The sequence below is a fragment of the Pristis pectinata genome, chromosome 10 (assembly GCF_009764475.1).
Source record: "Pristis pectinata isolate sPriPec2 chromosome 10, sPriPec2.1.pri, whole genome shotgun sequence".
In the NCBI taxonomy this organism is placed as follows: Eukaryota; Metazoa; Chordata; class Chondrichthyes; order Rhinopristiformes; family Pristidae; genus Pristis; species Pristis pectinata.
The window spans coordinates 40,001,877-40,021,671 of NC_067414.1; the positions used below are offsets into that span (position 1 = coordinate 40,001,877).

Genomic DNA, 19,795 nt, shown 5'->3' on the forward strand with positions numbered 1-19,795 from the left:
ACTCCAGCGAGTACAGTCCAAGAGCCGATAAACGCTCATCATACTTAAGCCCTTTTATTCCCGGAATCATTCTCGTAAATCTCCTCTGAACCCTCTCCAACGTCAGCACATCCTTCCTAAGATGTGCGGCCCAAAACTGCGCACAGTATTCCAAATGAGGCCTCACTAGCGCCCCGTAGAGCCTCATCAACACTTCCTTACTTTTATACACTATACCTCTCGAGATGAATGCCAACATAGCATTCGCTTTCTTAACCACCGATCCAACCTGGTGGTTAACTTTTAAGGTATCTTGTACGAGTACCCCCAAGTCCCTTTGTACTACCGCACTATCAATCTTCTCTCCTTCTAGATAATAATCTACCCGCTTATTTCTGCTTCCAAAGTGTACAACTGCACATTTCTCAACATAAAATCTCATCTGCCATTTCCTTGCCCATTCTCCTAAACTGTCTAGGTCCCTCTGCATTCTTTCTATTTCCTCTATGCTCCCTACTCCTCCACTTATCTTGGTGTCATCCGCAAACTTAGCCACACAACCATTTATTCCATCATCCAAATCATTGATGTACAAGGTAAAAAGGAGTGGCCCCAACACTGACCCCTGCGGCACACCACTAGTAACCTGTAACCAACCAGAACGAGATCCTTTTATTTCCACCCTTTGCTTCCTGCCAACCAGCCAATGCTCCACCCATTTTGCTACCCTGCCCATAATTCCATGACCTCTCATCTTATTAATCAGTCTCTTGTGAGGCACCTTATCGAAGGCCTTTTGAAAGTCTAAATACACAACGTCTACCGCCTCTCCCTTATCCACCCTACCTGTGATTTCTTCAAAAAACTCCAATAGGTTGGTCAGACAGGACCTCCCCTTCACAAAACCATGTTGACTAGGTCCAATCTTGCCTTGCGCCTCTAGGTATTCGGTAACCTCCTCCTTGAGGATAGATTCCAATAATTTTCCCACCACTGACGTCAGACTAATAGGTCTGTAATTGCCTTTGTGCTGCCTCCCACCTTTCTTATACAACGGAACTACATTCGCTACCCTCCAGTCCTCCAGAACCATGCCAGAATCTATCGATTCCTGAAAAATAATCGCCAATGCCTCCGCTATCTCTACAGCCACCTCCTTCAGAACCCAGGGATGCACCTCATCCGGTCCGGGAGACTTATCAGCCTTAAGCCCCTTTAGTTTTCCTAGCACCTTCTCCCTATTAATCTCAACTGAACTCAGTTCCAATTCGTGAGACTCCTGACTAACGGGCACATTGCTTATGTCCTCCACGGTGAAGACCGATGCAAAATATTCATTCAATTCCCTTGCCATCTCACTATCATCCATTATAATACCTCCTGCACCGTTATCAATTGGTCCTATGTCAACCCGTGTCTCTCTTTTATTCCTTATGTATTTAAAAAAACTCTTAGAATCCTTCCGAATGTTGTCCGCCAGCTTCCTTTCGCAACTCATCTTTGCTTTCCTAATGACCTTCTTAGTTTCTCTCTGCAGATTTTTAAAATCGTCCCAATCTTCTGTTTTCCCACTAATTTTTGCTACTTTGTACGCCGCCCCTTTTGCTTTTATTTTATCCTTCACCTCCCTCGTTATCCACATCTGTGCCTTTTTTCCATTCAAAACCTTTTTTCTTGGAATATATCTGTCCTGCATTTTCCTTATTTCCTGTAGAAATTTCTTCCATTTTTCCTCTGCCGTCCCTCCAGCTAACTTACTCCTCCAATCAATTTGGGCCAACTCATCTCTCATACCTTTGTAATTTCCCTTATTTCACTGAAATATCGATACACCAGTTATCAGCTTCTCCTTCTCAAACTTGAAACTAAACTCAATCATATTGTGATCACTTGTTCCCAGTGGTTCCTTTACCTTTAGTTCCCTAATCACCTCGGGTTCACTACACAGCACCCAATCCAAAACAGCCGATCCCCTGGTGGGCTCCTCAATAAGTTGCTCCAGAAAAACATCCCTTAGACATTCCACAAACTCACTCTCCTGAGTACTACCGCCTTGCTGCATTTCCCAGTCCACCTTCATGTTAAAATCCCCCATAATTATCTTCACATTGTCACTCTGGCACGCTTTTTCTATCTCAATCTGCAACTTATGGTCTACTTCCTGACTGCTGTTCGGGGGCCTATATATGACTGCTATTATTGTTCTTTTACCCTTGCTATTTCTTAGCTCCACCCATAAGGATTCCACCTCCTCTGACCCAATGTCCTTCCTTTCTATTGATTTTATATCGCTACTAACCATCATAGCCACACCTCCCCCTCTGCCTACCCGCCTATCCTTCCTATATACTGTATACCCCTTGACATTCAGTTCCCAATCACATCCATCATGAAGCCACGACTCAGTGATTGCAACGATGTCATATTTATTAACCTGTAGTTGTGCCACTAGGTCATCTACTTTATTCCTGATGCTACGTGCATTTAAATATAGTACGTTTAGACTGGTATCTGCTATTGATTTTATTGTACTTCTCTTGTTCAGCAGATTATCCTGACTTTCTACCTGTCCATCCTTCTTACTATCTTCGCTACCTACTATCTTAGACATGTTCGTGTAGACCTCATCCCCTATCCTAACATTCGGTATCCGAACATCCTCATCTCCGATCCTAACATTCTGTATCCTAACATCCTGATTTGTTGTACTTCTATTATTCAGTAAATTATCCTGACTTATCACCTGCCTGTCATTCTTGCCATCCTCAATGGATTCGTTTCTATACACTTTCTCCCTCACCTTAGCATCTTGTAACCTAGCATCCTGGTTACCATCCCCCTGCCAGATCAGTTTAAACCCTCCCCTACAACTAAATTAAACATTCCCGCCAGGATATTGGACCCTTTGGAGTTTAGATGCAACCCATCCTTAGCAAATACGTCTTGCCTCCCCCAAAAAAGGTCCCAGGTATCCAAGAATCTGAAGCCCTGCCCCTTGCACCAGTCACTCAGCCACACATTTAACTGCCAGAGCTTTCTATTCTTCCTGTCATTGATACGCGGCACGGGTAGTAGTCCTGAGATTACTACCCTTGAGGTCCTACTTTTCAACCTTCTCCCTAATGCCTTGTATTCCTCCTTCAGGACCTCTTCTCTTTTTCTACCTACATCATTGGTACCTACATGTACCAAGATTTCTGGCTGCTCACCCTCCCCTCTCAGAATATTCTCGACACGGTCTGTGATATCCCGTACCCTGGCACCAGGGAGGCAACACACCATCCGAGACTCATTATCACTATCGCAGAATCTCCTATCCGTACCCCTTACTATTGAATCCCCAATAACCACTGCATGTCTCTTCCTCTGCTGGACCACAGTATCAGACACGGTGCCAAGGTCCTTGATATGGTGCAATTTTTATATACTGACTACTGAAAGAAGTTAAGAATCCCTAAAAATAGTGTGCTGACATTGCAGTTGTGTTTTTCACTATGAAGCTTGCTGCTGGTTGCTGGTGGGACAGTTCTGAAGATCTGTGACTTCGGCACGGCCTGTGATATTCAAACTCACATGACCAACAACAAGGGAAGTGCTGCTTGGATGGCTCCAGAAGTTTTTGAAGGTAAACAATTAAGACTGAGATTTGCTGAGATGTCACTCTAGTTTTTCCTCTTAACCAAAAAAGTAAAAGCATGACAAGTAGTAAAATGTAATGGGAATCAATGGTTAATCTTGGTTGAGTTAATTAATTGCAATGATTTCAGTGCAAAAAAAATCCTCACCTCCAAATAGAGAATGAATAATTAGTTTATCCACAACTGGTTAGGTCCAGTGACTCCTGGAAAGTTGTATGTATGGATAGATCATTGGCTGCTTTTCATGTATAATTATAATTAATCAGACATGGAGTAGTCCCATGAAGAGAATAAAATCAAAACCAAGCAACACTAATTTAGTAGTAGGCTGTGATGATGGATTCGCCCTAAATAGCTCTAGTCAGCCAAAAATGAATTCTACAAATATGGTGAAGCAATATGTCTTAGATAGGGGCACAATAATATGCTTCATAATCATTTTGTTTTCAAGAATTTAATTGCTCTGATTAGTGATTTTTTTTAAAGTTAAAGATTTTATTAGAAAATGTTAGAGATTTTTATAAACAAAAACTAAATTAAGATTTAAGTCAAGTCTTGATTCTGGATTTGCACCACCACTTTAGTCAAAGCAAAATGTTTAAATAGATTCTAATTCTGCTGTTTATGCATTGTTACGGACTCAGTGAAAGTCCCTTTAAGATAGAGAGTATGTGTGTGTGGGGCGTACTTACGTCAATAGAAGATAAAGGACGTAATGACGTTGTTGAAGAAGTTAGAAGAGGAAGAAGAAGGAGGGAGAGAGAGAGAGAGAGAGAAGGGAGAGAGACACCAGCCTGCTAGTTTTCTCTATCAATGGATGAGAAACTATAACTGTGTCTACCACTGAAATCCATGTATGGAAGTTGGAAGTAATCCGGTGGAGTTCACTTTGTTGCTGACCTGTAGAAGGAAACAGGTATTTGTGTGTGGACGACCACGATTCGGATGCTTTTCGGGGTGAGGAAGTCACTACCGAGTAAACACTGGAGTGTCGCTTGGGTTCCATCGTGGAACATTTGGATTTCGTATTTACTCTCTCTATGTTTCTCTACGTCTATGTCTTATCTTCAGACAATGGTGGTTGTTGAAGAAGCCCTTGCTCATGTTTCACCTTATGGCTTGCGGAACTGAACTTTAAGAACCATTCCAGAACTTGGAGTTTGGGACTTTGTCACACACACACACACGAAGAGTTTAGTTTTGGGGTTAATGTTCAAGGTTTAACATTTTTTGAATTCTAACATACTAACATTTTTACTTTTATTTTACGTATGGTCATAAGTAGTGATTAATAAAATAATTTTTAACACTGAATCATGCTCGGTGTGTTTCTTTTGTTGCTGGTTCGTGACAGCATAAATCCATATTTAACAAGATAAATCAGACCTTGGAACTCTATTGGACTGCTTGAGTGAGTATTTGGATTGGTACATTTTTAAATACTTTTTTTTGTCAATAGTAACATGCCTCACTTGAGAGAGAGAATATTTTTGGAAAAGTTTACTCAAATTGAACAGAAAATTGGGCTAAATATGTAGTGTAGCATGCTGTAAATATTTTAGTAGTACAAAGGTTTTCCTTGGATTACTAAGTGTTTCAAGCTTTAAAGTGTCTGCTTTTACTGGATTCAAATTTATTGTGACTTGATGAATTTGTGTTACAGGAAGTAATTATAGCGAAAAGTGTGATGTCTTCAGCTGGGGCATTATTCTGTGGGAAGTAATAACTCGCCGAAAACCTTTTGATGAAATTGGTGGTCCTGCATTTCGTATCATGTGGGCTGTCCATAATGGTAAGTTAATGCTTGGAAAATAATCTTTTTGCAATAATTTGGTAACTTTGCAATTTAAATTCTGAGCATTGTTGAGTACCACGTGCATTGCCCACTGAGTACAGTGTCTACAGGTTTTGTACTTTGAATTAAATAAAATATTTAAAGAGAAATCAGGATTTACTCAGTTTTACCATGAAATTTTCTTAACCCTGCAGTTTCATTTGGTGTGGTAAGCAAGTAGTTTGCAGGATTCCCATTTAATTGAGCAACCTGGTAGAACTGGTTTCCTGAGGTTACTATAGGCTGGTCCAGAATTGATGGTACCTGTGAATATAACCCAATGGATTAGGCCAGAACATAGTTTCAGCATAGTGTGCACTAGTGGATTGCCAACTCCCATGAGGCAAGAGCAAAGTTGCAGTTTAATGGTTAAGACAGACACAATAGGATTAAAAATCTTTATTTTTAGATTCACCATCATCTTAACTGATCGATCTGTCTTAATCTCTGGTGAGATTGAAGTGTTTTTTCTCCCCCGTTTTTAGAGGCTTCCCTCTAAACTGTTACATTTGTTTAACTAAAACTGGTATCTTGAAATTAGATTGTTGATTAGATAAAATTGTAATTAACAGGTATAAATAGTTAAATTAATCAGTCAATAAGAAGACAAGCATGGCATGACAGGTGAAGTGATGCAGCTATAATATGTAGGTACTAGTGGAAACCACTGAGATCCATGGCAATCACAATTGTAGTGGGTGTCAACGGCTCGAGGAACTTCAAGGTGATGAGCTAGAGTCTGAATTTAGAACGCAGATGTATTGGGGTTGGGAACATTATCTGGCCACTTGTTCCAAAAGCCAGTATTGGATTAAGTACTACAGAGTTGGTCGGTCAAGAGGTATGGAAGGATGAACTATTGGTGAGACAGTTATGGGGATCCAGAAAGTAGTGTTACTGAAGGCTCAACCTTTGTGGTTATTCAACCAATTTAAGATTCTTACATAGAACATTACAGCACAGCACAGTACAGGCCCTTTGGCCCACAATGTTGTGCTGACATTTTATCCTGCTCCAAGATCTATGTAACCCTTCCCTCCCACATAGCCCCCTATTCTTCTATCATTCATGTGTCTTATATCTAAGAGTCTCTTAAATGTCCCTAATGTATCTGTCCCCACAACCTCTGCAGGCAGTGCATTCCATGCGCCCACCACTCTTTAAAAAACTTACCCCTGACATCCCCTTTATACCTTCCTCCAATCACCTTAAACATGTCCCCTTGTGTTAACCATCGTCACCCTGGGGAAAAAGTCCGACTGTCCACTTGATCTATGCCTCTTATCTTGTACACCTCTATCAAGTCACCTCTCATCCTCCATGAGAAATCTCCTCTGCACCCTCTCTAATGCTTCCACATCCTTTCTATAATGGAGGCGACCAGAACGGAACACAATACTCCAAGTGTGGTCTGACCAGAGTTCTACAGAGCTGCAACATCACCTAGTGGCTCTTGAACCCAGTACCCCGACTAACGAAGGCCAACACTCCATATGCCTTCCTAACAACCCTATCAACCTGCATGGCAACCTTGAGGGATCTGTGGATGTGGACCCCTAGATCGCTCTGTTCCTCCACACTGCTAAGAGTCCTGCCATTAACCTTGTATTCAGCCTTCAAATTCGATTCCCCCGAAGTGTATCACTTCACACTTATCTGGGTTGAATTCCATCTGCCACTTCTCAGCCCAGCTCTGCATTCTATCAATATCCTGTTGTAATCTACAGCAACCTTCTACACTAGCCACAACAACTTTTGTATCATCAGCAAACTTACTAACCCACCCTTCCACATCCTCATCCAAGTCCCCCTCCAGTTTAGGTGTAACCAATCCCTTTTGTACAGGCCATACCTTCCCCAGAAGAGATCCCAATGATCAATAAATCTGAAACCCTGCCCCCTGCACCAATTTCTCAGCTACACATTTATCTGCCAAATCATCCTATTCTTACCCTCACTGGCACATGGCACAGGCAGTAATCCAGAGATTACTATCCTTGAGGTCCTGCTTTTCAGCTTCCTACCTTACTCCCTATATTCCCACTTCCGGATCTCATCTCTTTTCCTACCTTTGTCATTGGTACCAATATGTACCATGACCTCTGGCTGTTCACCCTCCCCCTTCAGAATACTGTGGGGGGAATCTGAGATGTCCCTGACCCTGGCACCAGGGAGGCAACATACCATCCAGGAGTCTTTCATGTCCACAGAATCTCCTGTTTGCCCCCCTTACTATGGAATTCCCCTATCACTACCACTCTCCTCTTCTCTCCCCCCACCTTTCCTTCTGCACCACATGACCAGGCTCAGTGCCAGAGACCTGGTCACTGCAGCTTTCCTCTGGTAGGTCACCCCCCAAACAGTATCCAAAGCAGTATACCTGTTATTGAAGGGAACAGCCACAAGGGTACTCTGCACTGTCTGCCTATTCTCTGTCCTTCTCCTGATAGTCACCCAGCTACCTGCCTCCTGCAGCCTCAGAGTGACTGCCTCCCTGTAGCTCTTGTTTATGTACTCCTTGGTATCCCATAGGAGCCAAAGATCATCCAGCTGCAGCTCCAGTTCCCTAACAGGGTCTGTAAGGAGCTGCAGCTAGATGCACCTCATGCAGATGTAGTTATCAGGGAGACTGGATGAACTCCCACATCTCACAAGCTGAGTACATCACTGACCCTGGAGCCATTCTCACTACTCTGTACTACAGGGAACACCAAATCAAAGAAAGAAAGCAAGCTTACCAGAGACTTACCTTCACCTCACCAAAGCCTCAGTTCCCCCACTCTAACACTGGCCCACTCACACAATGGCCACTCCACTTATACTTGCCTTTATTTGCTGCTTTTGATAAGCCAATCAGCAGGTAACAATTTGCAAATATGCCTCGTTTAGACTCTTGCAAGGTGAAACTCACCAGCTCAGGCACAGAGACTCACCTCTTTCAAGTGTCCCGCTCAAAATCTCGCTCCAGCTCCTGACTCTGCAAGTGAAACTTGCACTCTTGAAACTTACTATTGTAGACTGGAGAAGGGTGGAGAATATAGGGAAGATGAGCATGCTTGGTGGGGAAATGAAAAGGAATGTGGTAGTGATAGGTAACAGTATAGCTTAAGGGATATTTGATGTTCTCTGCAGCTGTGAGTGTGAGTCTTGAAGGATGTGCTACCTGCCTTAGTGCCATACTTTGGGGCACCTCCTCCAGGCTTGAAAAGAACTTGGTGTCAGGAGAAGGACCAGTTGTTGTCGTCCGTGTGGATACCAATGCCATGGATAGGACTGAGGAGAAGATTCTGCTGAAAGAGTGTGAACAGCTATGATCCAAATTAAATGGCAGACTCACAAAGATGATTATCTCTAGATTACTACCCAAGTCATGTGGAAGTTAATATTGGGTTGATAAGATCTCAGAGTGAATGCTTATTTTAAGGATTGGTGTGGGAGAAGTTGGTTTCAATTTACGAGTCACTGACACCAGTAATGGGGGATAAATGGGAGCAGTTCTTATTAGGTGAGCTTCACTCGAATCAAGCATTGACCAATGTCCTATTAATCAAATAACTAGGCTATAGCTTCAAACTAAACAGTGAGAGAAGGGGTTCTGGTGCATTGAAATTTAAAATGTTAAAGAGAGAGAGTAAATCAGTGGTACAGAGCAGTGAAATGAGCAATGCAAGGAGTATTGCAGGCAAGGCAGATTAACTTGGAGCATGGATCCGTACATGGAATTATGATGTTGGAGCCATTAGTGAGACTTGGTTGCAGGAGGGGCAGGACAGGCAACTCAATGTTCCAGGGTTCTGTTCTTTTAAACGTGATAAAGGGGGAGGGGTGGCATTACTCATCAGGGAAAATGTCACGGCATTGCTCAGAGAGGCCATACTGGGGCTCAACTACTGAGGCAATTTGGGTGGAAATGAGGAATTAAAAAGGGATGATCACGTTAATGGGACTATATTATAGACCTCCCAATAGTCAGCGGGATTTTGAGGAGCAAATTTGTAGAGAGATAGCAGGCAGTTGTAGGAAATATGAAGTTGTAATAGTAGGTGTTTTTTAACTTTCCACATATTCACTGGGACTCCCATACTGTGAAAAGACAGGATGGAATAGAGTTCGTCAGATGTGTTCAGGGAAGTTTCCTTAATCAATATGTAGAGGTCCCAACTAGAGAGAGTGCGATACTGGATCTCCTCTTAGGGAATGAGACAGGGCAGGTGACAGAAGTGAGTGTAGGGGAACACTTTGGATCTAATGATCATGAATAATTCCATTAGTTTCAAGATAATTAAGGAGAACGATAGGACTGGTCCTAGAGTTAAGCTTCTAAACTGAAGGAAGGCCAATTTTGAGGCCATCAGAAGGGATCTGGCAGGTATGCATTGGAATAGGTTGTTTTCCAGCAAAGAGATGCTTAGTAATTGGGAGGCCTTCAAAAGTGAAATATTGAGAGTACAGAATCAGTATGGTCCTGTTAGAATAAAAGGCAAGGGAACCTTGGTTATCAAGGGATATTGAAGCCCTAGTAAAGAAAAAGGAGGCGCATACTGTATTAGGTATAGGCAGTTAGGATCAAATGAGGTGCTTGAGGAATATAGGAAATGCAAGAGGATACCTAAGAGAGAAATCGGGAGGGCAAAAAGAGGACATGAGGTTTTTCTGGCAGACAAGGTGAAAGAGAATCCCAAGGGTTTCTATAGCTATCTGAAGACCAAAAGGATAGAAAGGGACAAAATTGGTCCTCTTGAAGATCAGCATGGTCATCTATACGTGGAGCTGAAAGAGATGGGGGAGGTCCTAAATGAATTGTTTGCATCTGTATTTACTTGAGAGACAGACACAGAGTCTATAGAACTGAGGAAAAAGAGTAATGAGGTCATGGACCATATTATGGAAGGGGAAGGGCTTGCTGTCATGAAGCGAATTAAGGTGGATAAATCTCCAGTGCCTGATGAGAGGTGTCCCCGTGGACCTTGTGGGAGGCTAGTGCAGAAATTGCAGGGGCCTTGGCAGAGATATTTAAAACGTCCTTAGCCATGGGTGAGGTGTCGGAGGACTGGAGTATAGCTAATGTTGTTCTGTTATTTAAGAAAGGCTCCAAGAATAAGCCAGTGAGCCTGACGTCAGTCGTGGGTAAATTATTGGAAGGTATCCTGAGGGACAGGATATATAGTATTTAGATAGACGGGGCCTGTTTAGGGATAGTCGACATGGCTTTGTGCATTGCAGGTCATGTCTAACCAATCTTAGAGTTTTTCGAAGAGGTTACCAGGAAGGTTGATCAAGGGAAGGCGGTGAACATTGTCTACGTGGAATTTAGCAAGGCCTTTGACGAAGTCCCGCATGGGAGGCTGGTCCAGAAGGTTAAGTTGCTTGGCATTCAGGATGAAGTAGTCAATTGGATTCAACGTTGGCTTAGCGGGAGAAGCCAGAGAGTGGTAGTAGATGGTTGTCTCTCTGATTGGAAGCCTGTGACTAGTGGTGTTCCGAAAGGATGGGTGCTGGGCCCATTGTTGTTTATCATCTATATTAATGATTTAGATGATAGTGTGGTAAACTGGATCAGCAAATTTGTGGATGACACCAAGATTGGGGGCGTAGTGGACAGCGAGGAAGACTGTCAAAGCTTATAAAGTGATCTTGACCAGCTAGGAAAATGGGCTGAAAAATGGCAGATGGAATTTAATGCAGACAAGTGTGACGTGATGCACTTTGGGAGGACAAAACAGGGTAAGACTTACCCAGTGAATAGTAGGGCTCTGAAGTGTGCAGTAGAACTAAGTGACCTGGGAATACAGATCCATAGTTCCTTGAAAGTGGGGTCACAGGTAGATAGGGTCATAAAGAGAGCTTTTGGCACTTTGGCTTCATAAATCAGGGCATTGAGTACAGGAGTTGGGATGTTATTTTGAAGTTGTATCAGACATTGGTGAGGCCAAATTTAGTGTATTGTGTGCAGTTCTAGTCACCTATCTACAAGAAAGATATCAATAAGCTTGAAAGAGTGAAGAGAAAATTTACGCGGATGTGGCCGGGACTTTAGGACCTGAATGATAAGGAAAGGTTGAATAGGTTGGGACTTTATTCCCTGGAGCGCAGGAGAATGAGGGGAGATCTTATAGAGGTATACAAAATTATGAGGGGTATAGAAAGGGTGAATGCATGCAGGCGTTTTCCCCTCTGGTTGATTGAGACTAGAATTGGAGGTCATAGGTTTAGGGTGAAAGGTGAAATATTTAAGGGGAATTTGAGGGGAAACTACTTCACTCAGAGGGTGGTGCTAGTGTGGAATGAACTGTCAGTGGAAGTGGTGGATGCGGGTTCAATTGTGACATTTAAGAGAAGTTTGGATAGGTACATGGATGAGAGAGATTTTGAGGGCTATGGTCCAGATGCCGGCAGATGCGACTAGGCAGAAAACCAGGCTGGCATGGACTAGGTGGGCCGAAGTACCTGTTTCTGTGTTGTAGTACTGTATGACTTTATCAAGGCTCTATCTGAATGCACAAAGTATTTGTAACCAGATTCATGAATTAATTACACCAATAGAAATAAAGGGGGATGAAAATATGGTTGCAAATGACCATGGTTAGGAATTAAATATTCCAGGATACTTTTTTAATGGAGGTGGACAGAATGGAATAAGAAGGGGGTAGCCTTGATATTAAAAGTGAATAAAGGCAGTGGAGAAAAAGGATCTTAGCTCAGAAAATAAAGAATTGGAATCAATTTGGGAGGAGCTGAGAAATGGCAAGGTCCAGGAAACATTATTAAAATTTGTCCACATATCTCCAAACAGTAATAGTAATATAGAACATAATATAAATGAGGAAATTAGAGTATTATGTAACAATTGTAATGCAGTAATCATAGGGGATTTTAATTTGCATATACACTGGATAAATTAATTAGCAGTAATGTTCAGTTAGCGTCGTCATTATTGCTAAATTAATACTTGCATCTATTATAAAGAAAGTGGTAACAGGACACTTGGAAAATATTGATCAGATTGAGTCATAGTCATACAGCATGCAAAATGGCCCTTTGGCCCAACTAGTCCATGCCAACTGCATTGCTCAGCGAGCTAGTCCTATCTGCCCACATTTGGCCCACAGCCCTCTAAATAACTCCTGTCCATGTCTTTATCTAGATGGCTTTTAAATATTGCTAATATGCCTGCCTCAACCACTATTTCTGGCAGCGTATTCTAAATAAGCAGCACCCTTTGTGTGAAGAAGCTGCCCCTGATGTCCCTTTTAAATCTCTCGCCTCCTATATTAAGCATATGCCCTCTTGTTTTTAGCACCCTCTCGCTGAGAAAAAAACTATGTACTTTCACCCTGTCTATGACCCTTGTGATCTTATACACCTCTATCAGGTCACCTCCTCAATCTCCTACATTCCAGGGAATAAAGTCCTAGTCTACGCAACCTCTCCTTGTAACTCAGGCCCCCAAGTCCAGGCAACATCCTGGTAAATCTTTTCTGCACTCTTTCTAGTTTAATAACATCTTTCTTATAATAGCGTAACCAAAACTGTACACAATACTCCAAGTGTGGCCTCACCAACGTCTTTTTGTAAATGCAACATAGCTTCCCAACTCCTATTCTCAATGCCCTGACTGATGAAGGCCAGCATGCCAAATGCTTTCTTTACCACTATCTACCTGTGAAGCTGCTTTCAGCGAACTATGTACTTGCATTCCTAGGTCCCCCTGTTCCATAAACACTCCCCAGAGCCCTACCATTCACTGTATAAGTCCTACCCTGATTTGATTTCTCAAAATGCAATACCTCACATTTATCTGGATTGAAAGCCATTTGCCATTCCTCAGCCCACATGCCTAGCTGATCAAGATCCCCCATAATTTTTCATAACCTTCTACACTATCTACAATACCACCTATTTTAGTATCATCTGCAAAGTTACTAAACATGACCAGTTAGTACATTCACATCCAAATCGTTTATGTGAATTACCAACAACAAAGGTCCCAGCTCTGACCCCTGTGGCATACCACTAGACACAGGCCTCCAGTCTGAGAAACAACCCTCAACCATCACCCTCTGCTTCCTACCAGTAAGCCGATCATGAATCCAATCCGCTATCTCCCACTGGATCTCATGCGATCTAACCTTCCAGACTAGCCTGCCATGAGGGACCTTGTTAAAAGCATTGCTAAAGTCCATATAGACAACATCCACTGCCCTACCCTCATCTACCCTTTTGGTTACCTCCTTGAAGGATTCCAAGAGATTTGTCAGACACTATCTCCCATGCACAAAGCTATGCTGACTGTCCTGAATCAGACCCTGTCTCTCCAAATGAGTAGGATAAGTGAATGGCTGAGTACAGATGCAAAATGTTGAAAAGTATGAGGTTATCCATTTTTGGTAGCACAAAATAAAAGAGTATGTTTTTTTTAATGAATGGTGAGAATTTGAAAGGCATGCAGAGCTCTTCCCTGTATATGGAAGGAAATACTTGTACAAGGGAGCACAAATAAGATTCACCATACAGATTCCCAAGATAGTGGGAATTACCCAGTGGGGAGAGATTAAGTAGACTGGTCCTCTGCTCAAGACTTTAAAAGAATGAAAGATGATCTAATTAAATCATTCAAAGTTATAAGAGTGTTAATGTTTTCCATGGCAGGGATATAGTATCTAGAAGCAGAGTCTCAAAGTAAGAGGTCGGCCAATCAGGGCAGAGGTGAGAAGAAATTTCTTCACACAGAGGGTAGTACAGTAAATCTTTGGAATTCTTTATCTAACATTGCCTTGGAGGCTCAGTCACTGAGTACATTCAAGGCAGAGATCAATTGACATTAAGGGAATTAAGGAATATGAGGTTGGTACATGAAAGCAGGGCTGAGGTGAAAGATCAGCCATATTTTTACTGTGCGACCTTCTTCTATTTCTTATGTTCTTCCTTGTTCTGACAGTATCTGATAGACTTGCATTTGTGTCTTTGGGGAAAACTACAAAATCTAGTTTTATTGAAAGCACATTAATGCATTTTTTTTAGTGAATCATTTATTCACTAAAAACCATGGTTTTTGAGGTGATACAAGCCAGGTTGCTACTTGGTGAGTGTCCCTTTAAGGCACCTGAACAGTAGTGTGTGTGGTTTTGTCTGACTGCTGCGAGTGGGAACGAAAAGCTCCTGTAACTGGAATGATGCAAGTGTCTGAAGGCAGATCCACTGAACTGCTGGCAACTGCAGACACAGAGAGAGAGAGAGAGAGAGACGTGAGAGTTGATAGCACTGACTGCCAGCCTCTGTATCTATGAGTGAAGCACAATTGTTGCGACTCACTTTACAATCCATACATGGATTTTTGGAGCAATCTGTGGAGTCCACTTTGTCGTTAACCTGCACCAGGAATCAGGTATATCTGTGGGTAGCCATGTATCAAGTGCACTCAGAGTGAAAGATATTTCTGATGAAAAGCAACAGAGGTCGTCGGCAATTGGGGCGTCATAGTGGTTCCATTGTGGAACTTGTGGAATTCATAAACGCCTTCTCTCTACATTCTCTCTATATTCTCATGTGGGTTTCAGAAGCTTTTGCTCATCATCTTGCTTTGTGACTGATGGAACTGAACTTTGAGAACTGTTCCTAGACTGGATGGTTTGGGAGTTTGCCACACACACACTTTAGTTTATTTTGGTCAATGTCTGATGTATTACGTACCAGCAACAAAAGAAACACACCGAGTCATATATAAGTGTTAGAAACTATTTTATGAATAACTACTTATGAGAATAAGAAAGAAAAAAAAATAAAAATGTTAGATATTAAACACTAACCCCAAAACTAAACTCGAAATGTGTGTGTGGCAAATTCCCAAACTCCAAGTCCAGGAATAGTTCTCAAAGTTCAGTTCAGCAAGCCATAAGGTGAAATGTGAGCAAAGGCTTTTGCAAAACCACCATTGACTGAAGAGAAAATGTAGAGGGAAAATAGAGAGAAATTACAAAATCCAAATGTTCCACGATGGAACCCATAGGTCACCTCAATCACTGATGATCTCCACTGCTTTGTTCCGAAGTATCTGCCACTCTGAAAGGCATTCGAGATGTGGCTGTCCACAGAAATACCTGTTTCCTTCTACAGGTTAATGACAAAGTGGACTCCGCTGGATTATTCCAAAAATCCATACGTGGATTGTAGCAACAGACACAGTTATTATTTTTCACCCATCGATACAGAGACCACCAGGCAGTGTCTCTCTCTTCCTCTCTCTCTTTTCTGACTGAACCAAAACGTCAGCACGTCGTTATCTCCTGTTGTTGTAATGACACCCCACACACACACACACACACACACACACACACTACTGTACTATATCTTAAAGGGACATTCACCAAATAGTAACCTAATCCGTAACAGATGTCTAACATTTTTTCTTCTTTATTATTACGAGTAGTTATTAATAAATAGATTCTAACATTTAAACATGGCTCATTGTGTTTCTGTTGTTGCTGGTACGTAACAGAGGAAACATTCTTATACCTTCTGCTGTTTCAAAGGTTTTCCACAGTGAGTAAACTGGTTATGAAGCATTCTTGCTGTAATAGCAGAAATTAGGCAGCCAAATTGTGCATAGCAAAGTCCCACAAGCTAAGGACTTTATTTTTATGGGTAGTGGTTAAGAGAAGGTGAGTATCCACAGCTCTCGTTTGGGATGGGAGGTACTGATGTGGGCATTAGGGTTGATGGTGGTTCCAGGGTGGTGAAGCCCCTCTTCTTTGAATGTGATCTTCCACTTTCACCTGAAAGGGCAGACAGGATCTCAGTTTAAAGCCTAATCCAAAATTAACACTTCAGTCAGTGTAACATTTCCTCAATAAGGTACTAGAGTGTAATCCTAAATTATGTACACTTGTTACTGGATTTACTTCTGATTCCAAACTAACCAAGCAACCATTAAGCCAAAATTTATGCCCGTCTTTTCTGTATAATATAATGGGTACAGTGGTTTTGAAAGATGGGGAATAAAATATGGCAGCCTCCAACTTGCATGAAACCTGAAGTGCTAATGTATCACAATATATCCCCTTTATACAAGGACAGTGGTAACTTGAATTTCAGAATTATTTTAGGATTTTTTTTAGTCTGTTATATCTGCACTATAGCAGCTACTTGTTGTTCAGTATTTATTTAAAATTCAAAATCATCTTTTCCCTGGTAGTGTCTAAGATCTTGTACTATATTGCCCTCTGACATTGGATATCCAAGCAGACCTCTTTTGGTATTCTTGTTCTGACTGATAAAGATACGAATGTTTTAAGAGTAAACATTTTTCCTCGGTGAAAATAAATGATTGTCTTAACTTGCTTCCCAGATTCAAGAATTACTTATTTTCTTAAGGAAGGAAAGAGTAAGCATCAAAGCTGTTGATATAGCTGTTGATATAGAAGATAACACGACTATAATGTCAGGCTCAGCTTTGTTCTCTCTCTTCTCAGAAGATAACAATTCAGATTAGTAGGAAAGAGAGAATTGAAAGTCTGCTTGGTCTTGCCACTCTTGCACCTTCTAGTGGTAATTTTTAATATAGCACAGACACTGATTTGAGAACAGGATTCTGTCCTCAAAAGTAAGGAGCTGTTTGTGATAGAGGGTTGGCAGAGTCGCAAAACAAAAGAAAACTTGTCTTGACATGTTTTCAAAGTAATGCTTTATCTACAAAGTTTACACAGTTAAAAGCAAGCATTGGACCAAGTTTAGTAGATGAAACTTTCTATTAGCCATCCTTGAAAAGATTTTCAATGCTTGAGTACAAGTTCACCACTTTAGTGATGTATTTACATCTGTTATTTTAGAGGTTGGAAACCTGCTCTGCCCTGGAGTCGGTCCAACCCTATTTTGTACAACAATTGTATATCAACATTGTTAAGCTAACCTACTTTGAACCAAAGTTACAGTTGACATTTAAGATATGATTAGGTTATGCTCTTAATCCATTTTTCCCCAAGTTCATGGCTATTCCTTTTCCAATCACATTAAGTATAGGTTTACTGAGATTCATAGAGGAACAAAAGAAAGCATTATACATGATACATTTCATACCCTTCAACCAAACTTCAAAATAATGTTGAATTTCTCATTTGAAAAGTTAGCAAAAGGGACACATCTAATCTTTGTTAGAAGATGGTAATATTTTGATGTTGATTAATTATTGTGGTGTTTGAATTGATGAAACGACAATGTATTTGAAGTCTTAAGACATCATAATGTTTATTCTATTCTTATTTATTGAATATATTTTAGGTACTCGACCACCTCTAATCAAAAATCTACCTAAGCCAATTGAAAGTTTAATGACCCGTTGTTGGTCAAAAGACCCTGCACAGCGCCCATCAATGGAGGAGATAGTGAGGATAATGACTCATTTAATGAAGGTAGGTTACTACATTTAACACGTTGAGTAGAGGAGTTTCCAGTAACAAAAGTTCAAATCCAGCCGATGTTTTGTTTTTACTTTAATGCAGTCATGCTACAATGACTGTTACATATATCACATAGGAACAGGATTAGCTTACATTTTATGCTCGCCTGAGAGTGAAGTATGAATCCACAATCCTTGTGACTAATTCTAAAGATGCTACAAACTAAACTAAATTGTCCCTTAGTGTTATTTGAAAAGGATTTCTCAAAAGAACAGTTGAACAGTTAGATGATTCAGTATCAAAATTCCTTAGCTTTGTTTACATCCTCAATCCTGAACTTGCAGACAGGATTAAGGCATCAAGGAGCACATCGGCCCCACAGTTCTAAAATTTACTAAAACTCTGCTTTTGCCAAAGTACAATGTACAGATTATGGTGGAGTTATGAGCACATCAATCAAAGTACCAGTGTTTTTGCTTTACTTTTGTTTAGTATTTCCCAGGAGCTGATGAACCTCTTCAGTACCCATGCCACTATTCAGACGTGAGCCAGAGCAACTCTGCTACAAGCACAGGTATGAAGTGGTGGCTAAATGTTGTGAAAGGGGAAACAAGAATTTCTTTAACTGCTAGAAGTAACTAAAGATTAAGGACAATGTTGCATTGACGAAGTGTTGTCTTTGACAGAAATACACTACTATGCAATTATACACTATAAGAGCTCAATTTTTGAAGATGGAGCATCAGCAGTAATGTGAGCTGATGGAATTGTCTTTTAAATATGTAAATCCACAGAATAGGCTACTCTGATTTAGGCATGGAACTTGTAACTCTAATATCAAAACATTTCAGTATGGTTTTATAAAAGGAAAATCGTGTTCAACAAATTTCCTAGAGTTCTTTGAGTATATAAACAAGCAGAATCAATAGAGAGGAACTTGTAGAATTTGTGTATTTGGATTTCCAGAAAGCATTCGATAAGACACTACATAAAAAGCTAGTGCACAAGATAAGAGCTGACAGCAGTGGGGGCAATTGTTAACATTGAACACTGGTTATCACAACCTATAGAGAGCTGGAGGAGGAATCAAAAAGAAGACTGTTATCTAAATGGAGAGAAATTACAAATTGCCCGTTAAACCAGTGTTTGTTGATTTCTGATGGTTCCCAGTTAAGCACTGACTTGATTTTGAAATCCCCATTCTTGTTTTTAAAGGTTCTGGAAATCCCCACTGGTGCCTCTCTGCTTCTCTTCATTTCTTCTTTAAAATGCTCCTTAAAATCTGCCCAAGTAAATCTAAGGGTGGATCAATGTTAATTTTTCTTTATTTGGTATTGCTCCTGTGAACTGCCTCAGGTTGTTTGTCACGTTAAAGGTTCAACATTAATAATTTTTGAGGGGAATAAGGTGAATCAATTTGAACCTGTTTAAATGTTTAAAACAAACATAGAACATACGATTTTTCTTTTTCCGGTTTCCTTTTTAAAATATTTCCTTCATGAAAGCAGTAACTGGCACCCCTGTTATTGGCAGACTTCCCCAACTCTTAAATGGCCACTCATTATCCATAAGCAATACAGTGAGATCAAATGTGCTGATTGTCAGTTAGGGGTCAACCTGGTTAAGCCCAGTCTTTTTCTGACTTTCACTCATGAATTATTGGAAAGAGTTTCAGGATACTCATCATCACTATGAACCATGACGCATCTCCTCTTCCATCTTTCTCAAGCTTTGTTTCTTCCACATTGTAGAATAGTCAGTTAACACAAACCAGAAAACTTATGGTTATCACAAACTGTCATCTTGCAATGGATTTATCCACCAGGTCACTCAAAGCTGGAACGAAATGCATTAAAATAAAGTGTTGTACAAATTAGCTAAAGATTTTTAACATTGCAGCACTGTAAAAGTTGACAAAGTTGTACCCTTTAAAAATAGTATTACTTTGGTAG

General features: G+C 40.9%; 1 protein-coding gene across 4 annotated transcripts in view; it reads left to right on the plus strand.

Moving 5' to 3' along the window:
* Positions 1 to 19,795, plus strand: part of map3k7 (mitogen-activated protein kinase kinase kinase 7) — a 97,756-nt gene that overhangs the window by 36,315 nt on the left and 41,646 nt on the right. For all 4 annotated transcript variants that reach the window (XM_052024553.1, XM_052024554.1, XM_052024555.1 and 1 more), the window contains exons 6-9: positions 3,480 to 3,604; positions 5,281 to 5,409; positions 17,725 to 17,855; positions 18,336 to 18,417. In XM_052024553.1, coding sequence (XP_051880513.1) covers positions 3,480 to 3,604; positions 5,281 to 5,409; positions 17,725 to 17,855; positions 18,336 to 18,417 — 467 coding nt within the window. The remainder of the gene's footprint in view (positions 1 to 3,479; positions 3,605 to 5,280; positions 5,410 to 17,724; positions 17,856 to 18,335; positions 18,418 to 19,795) is intronic.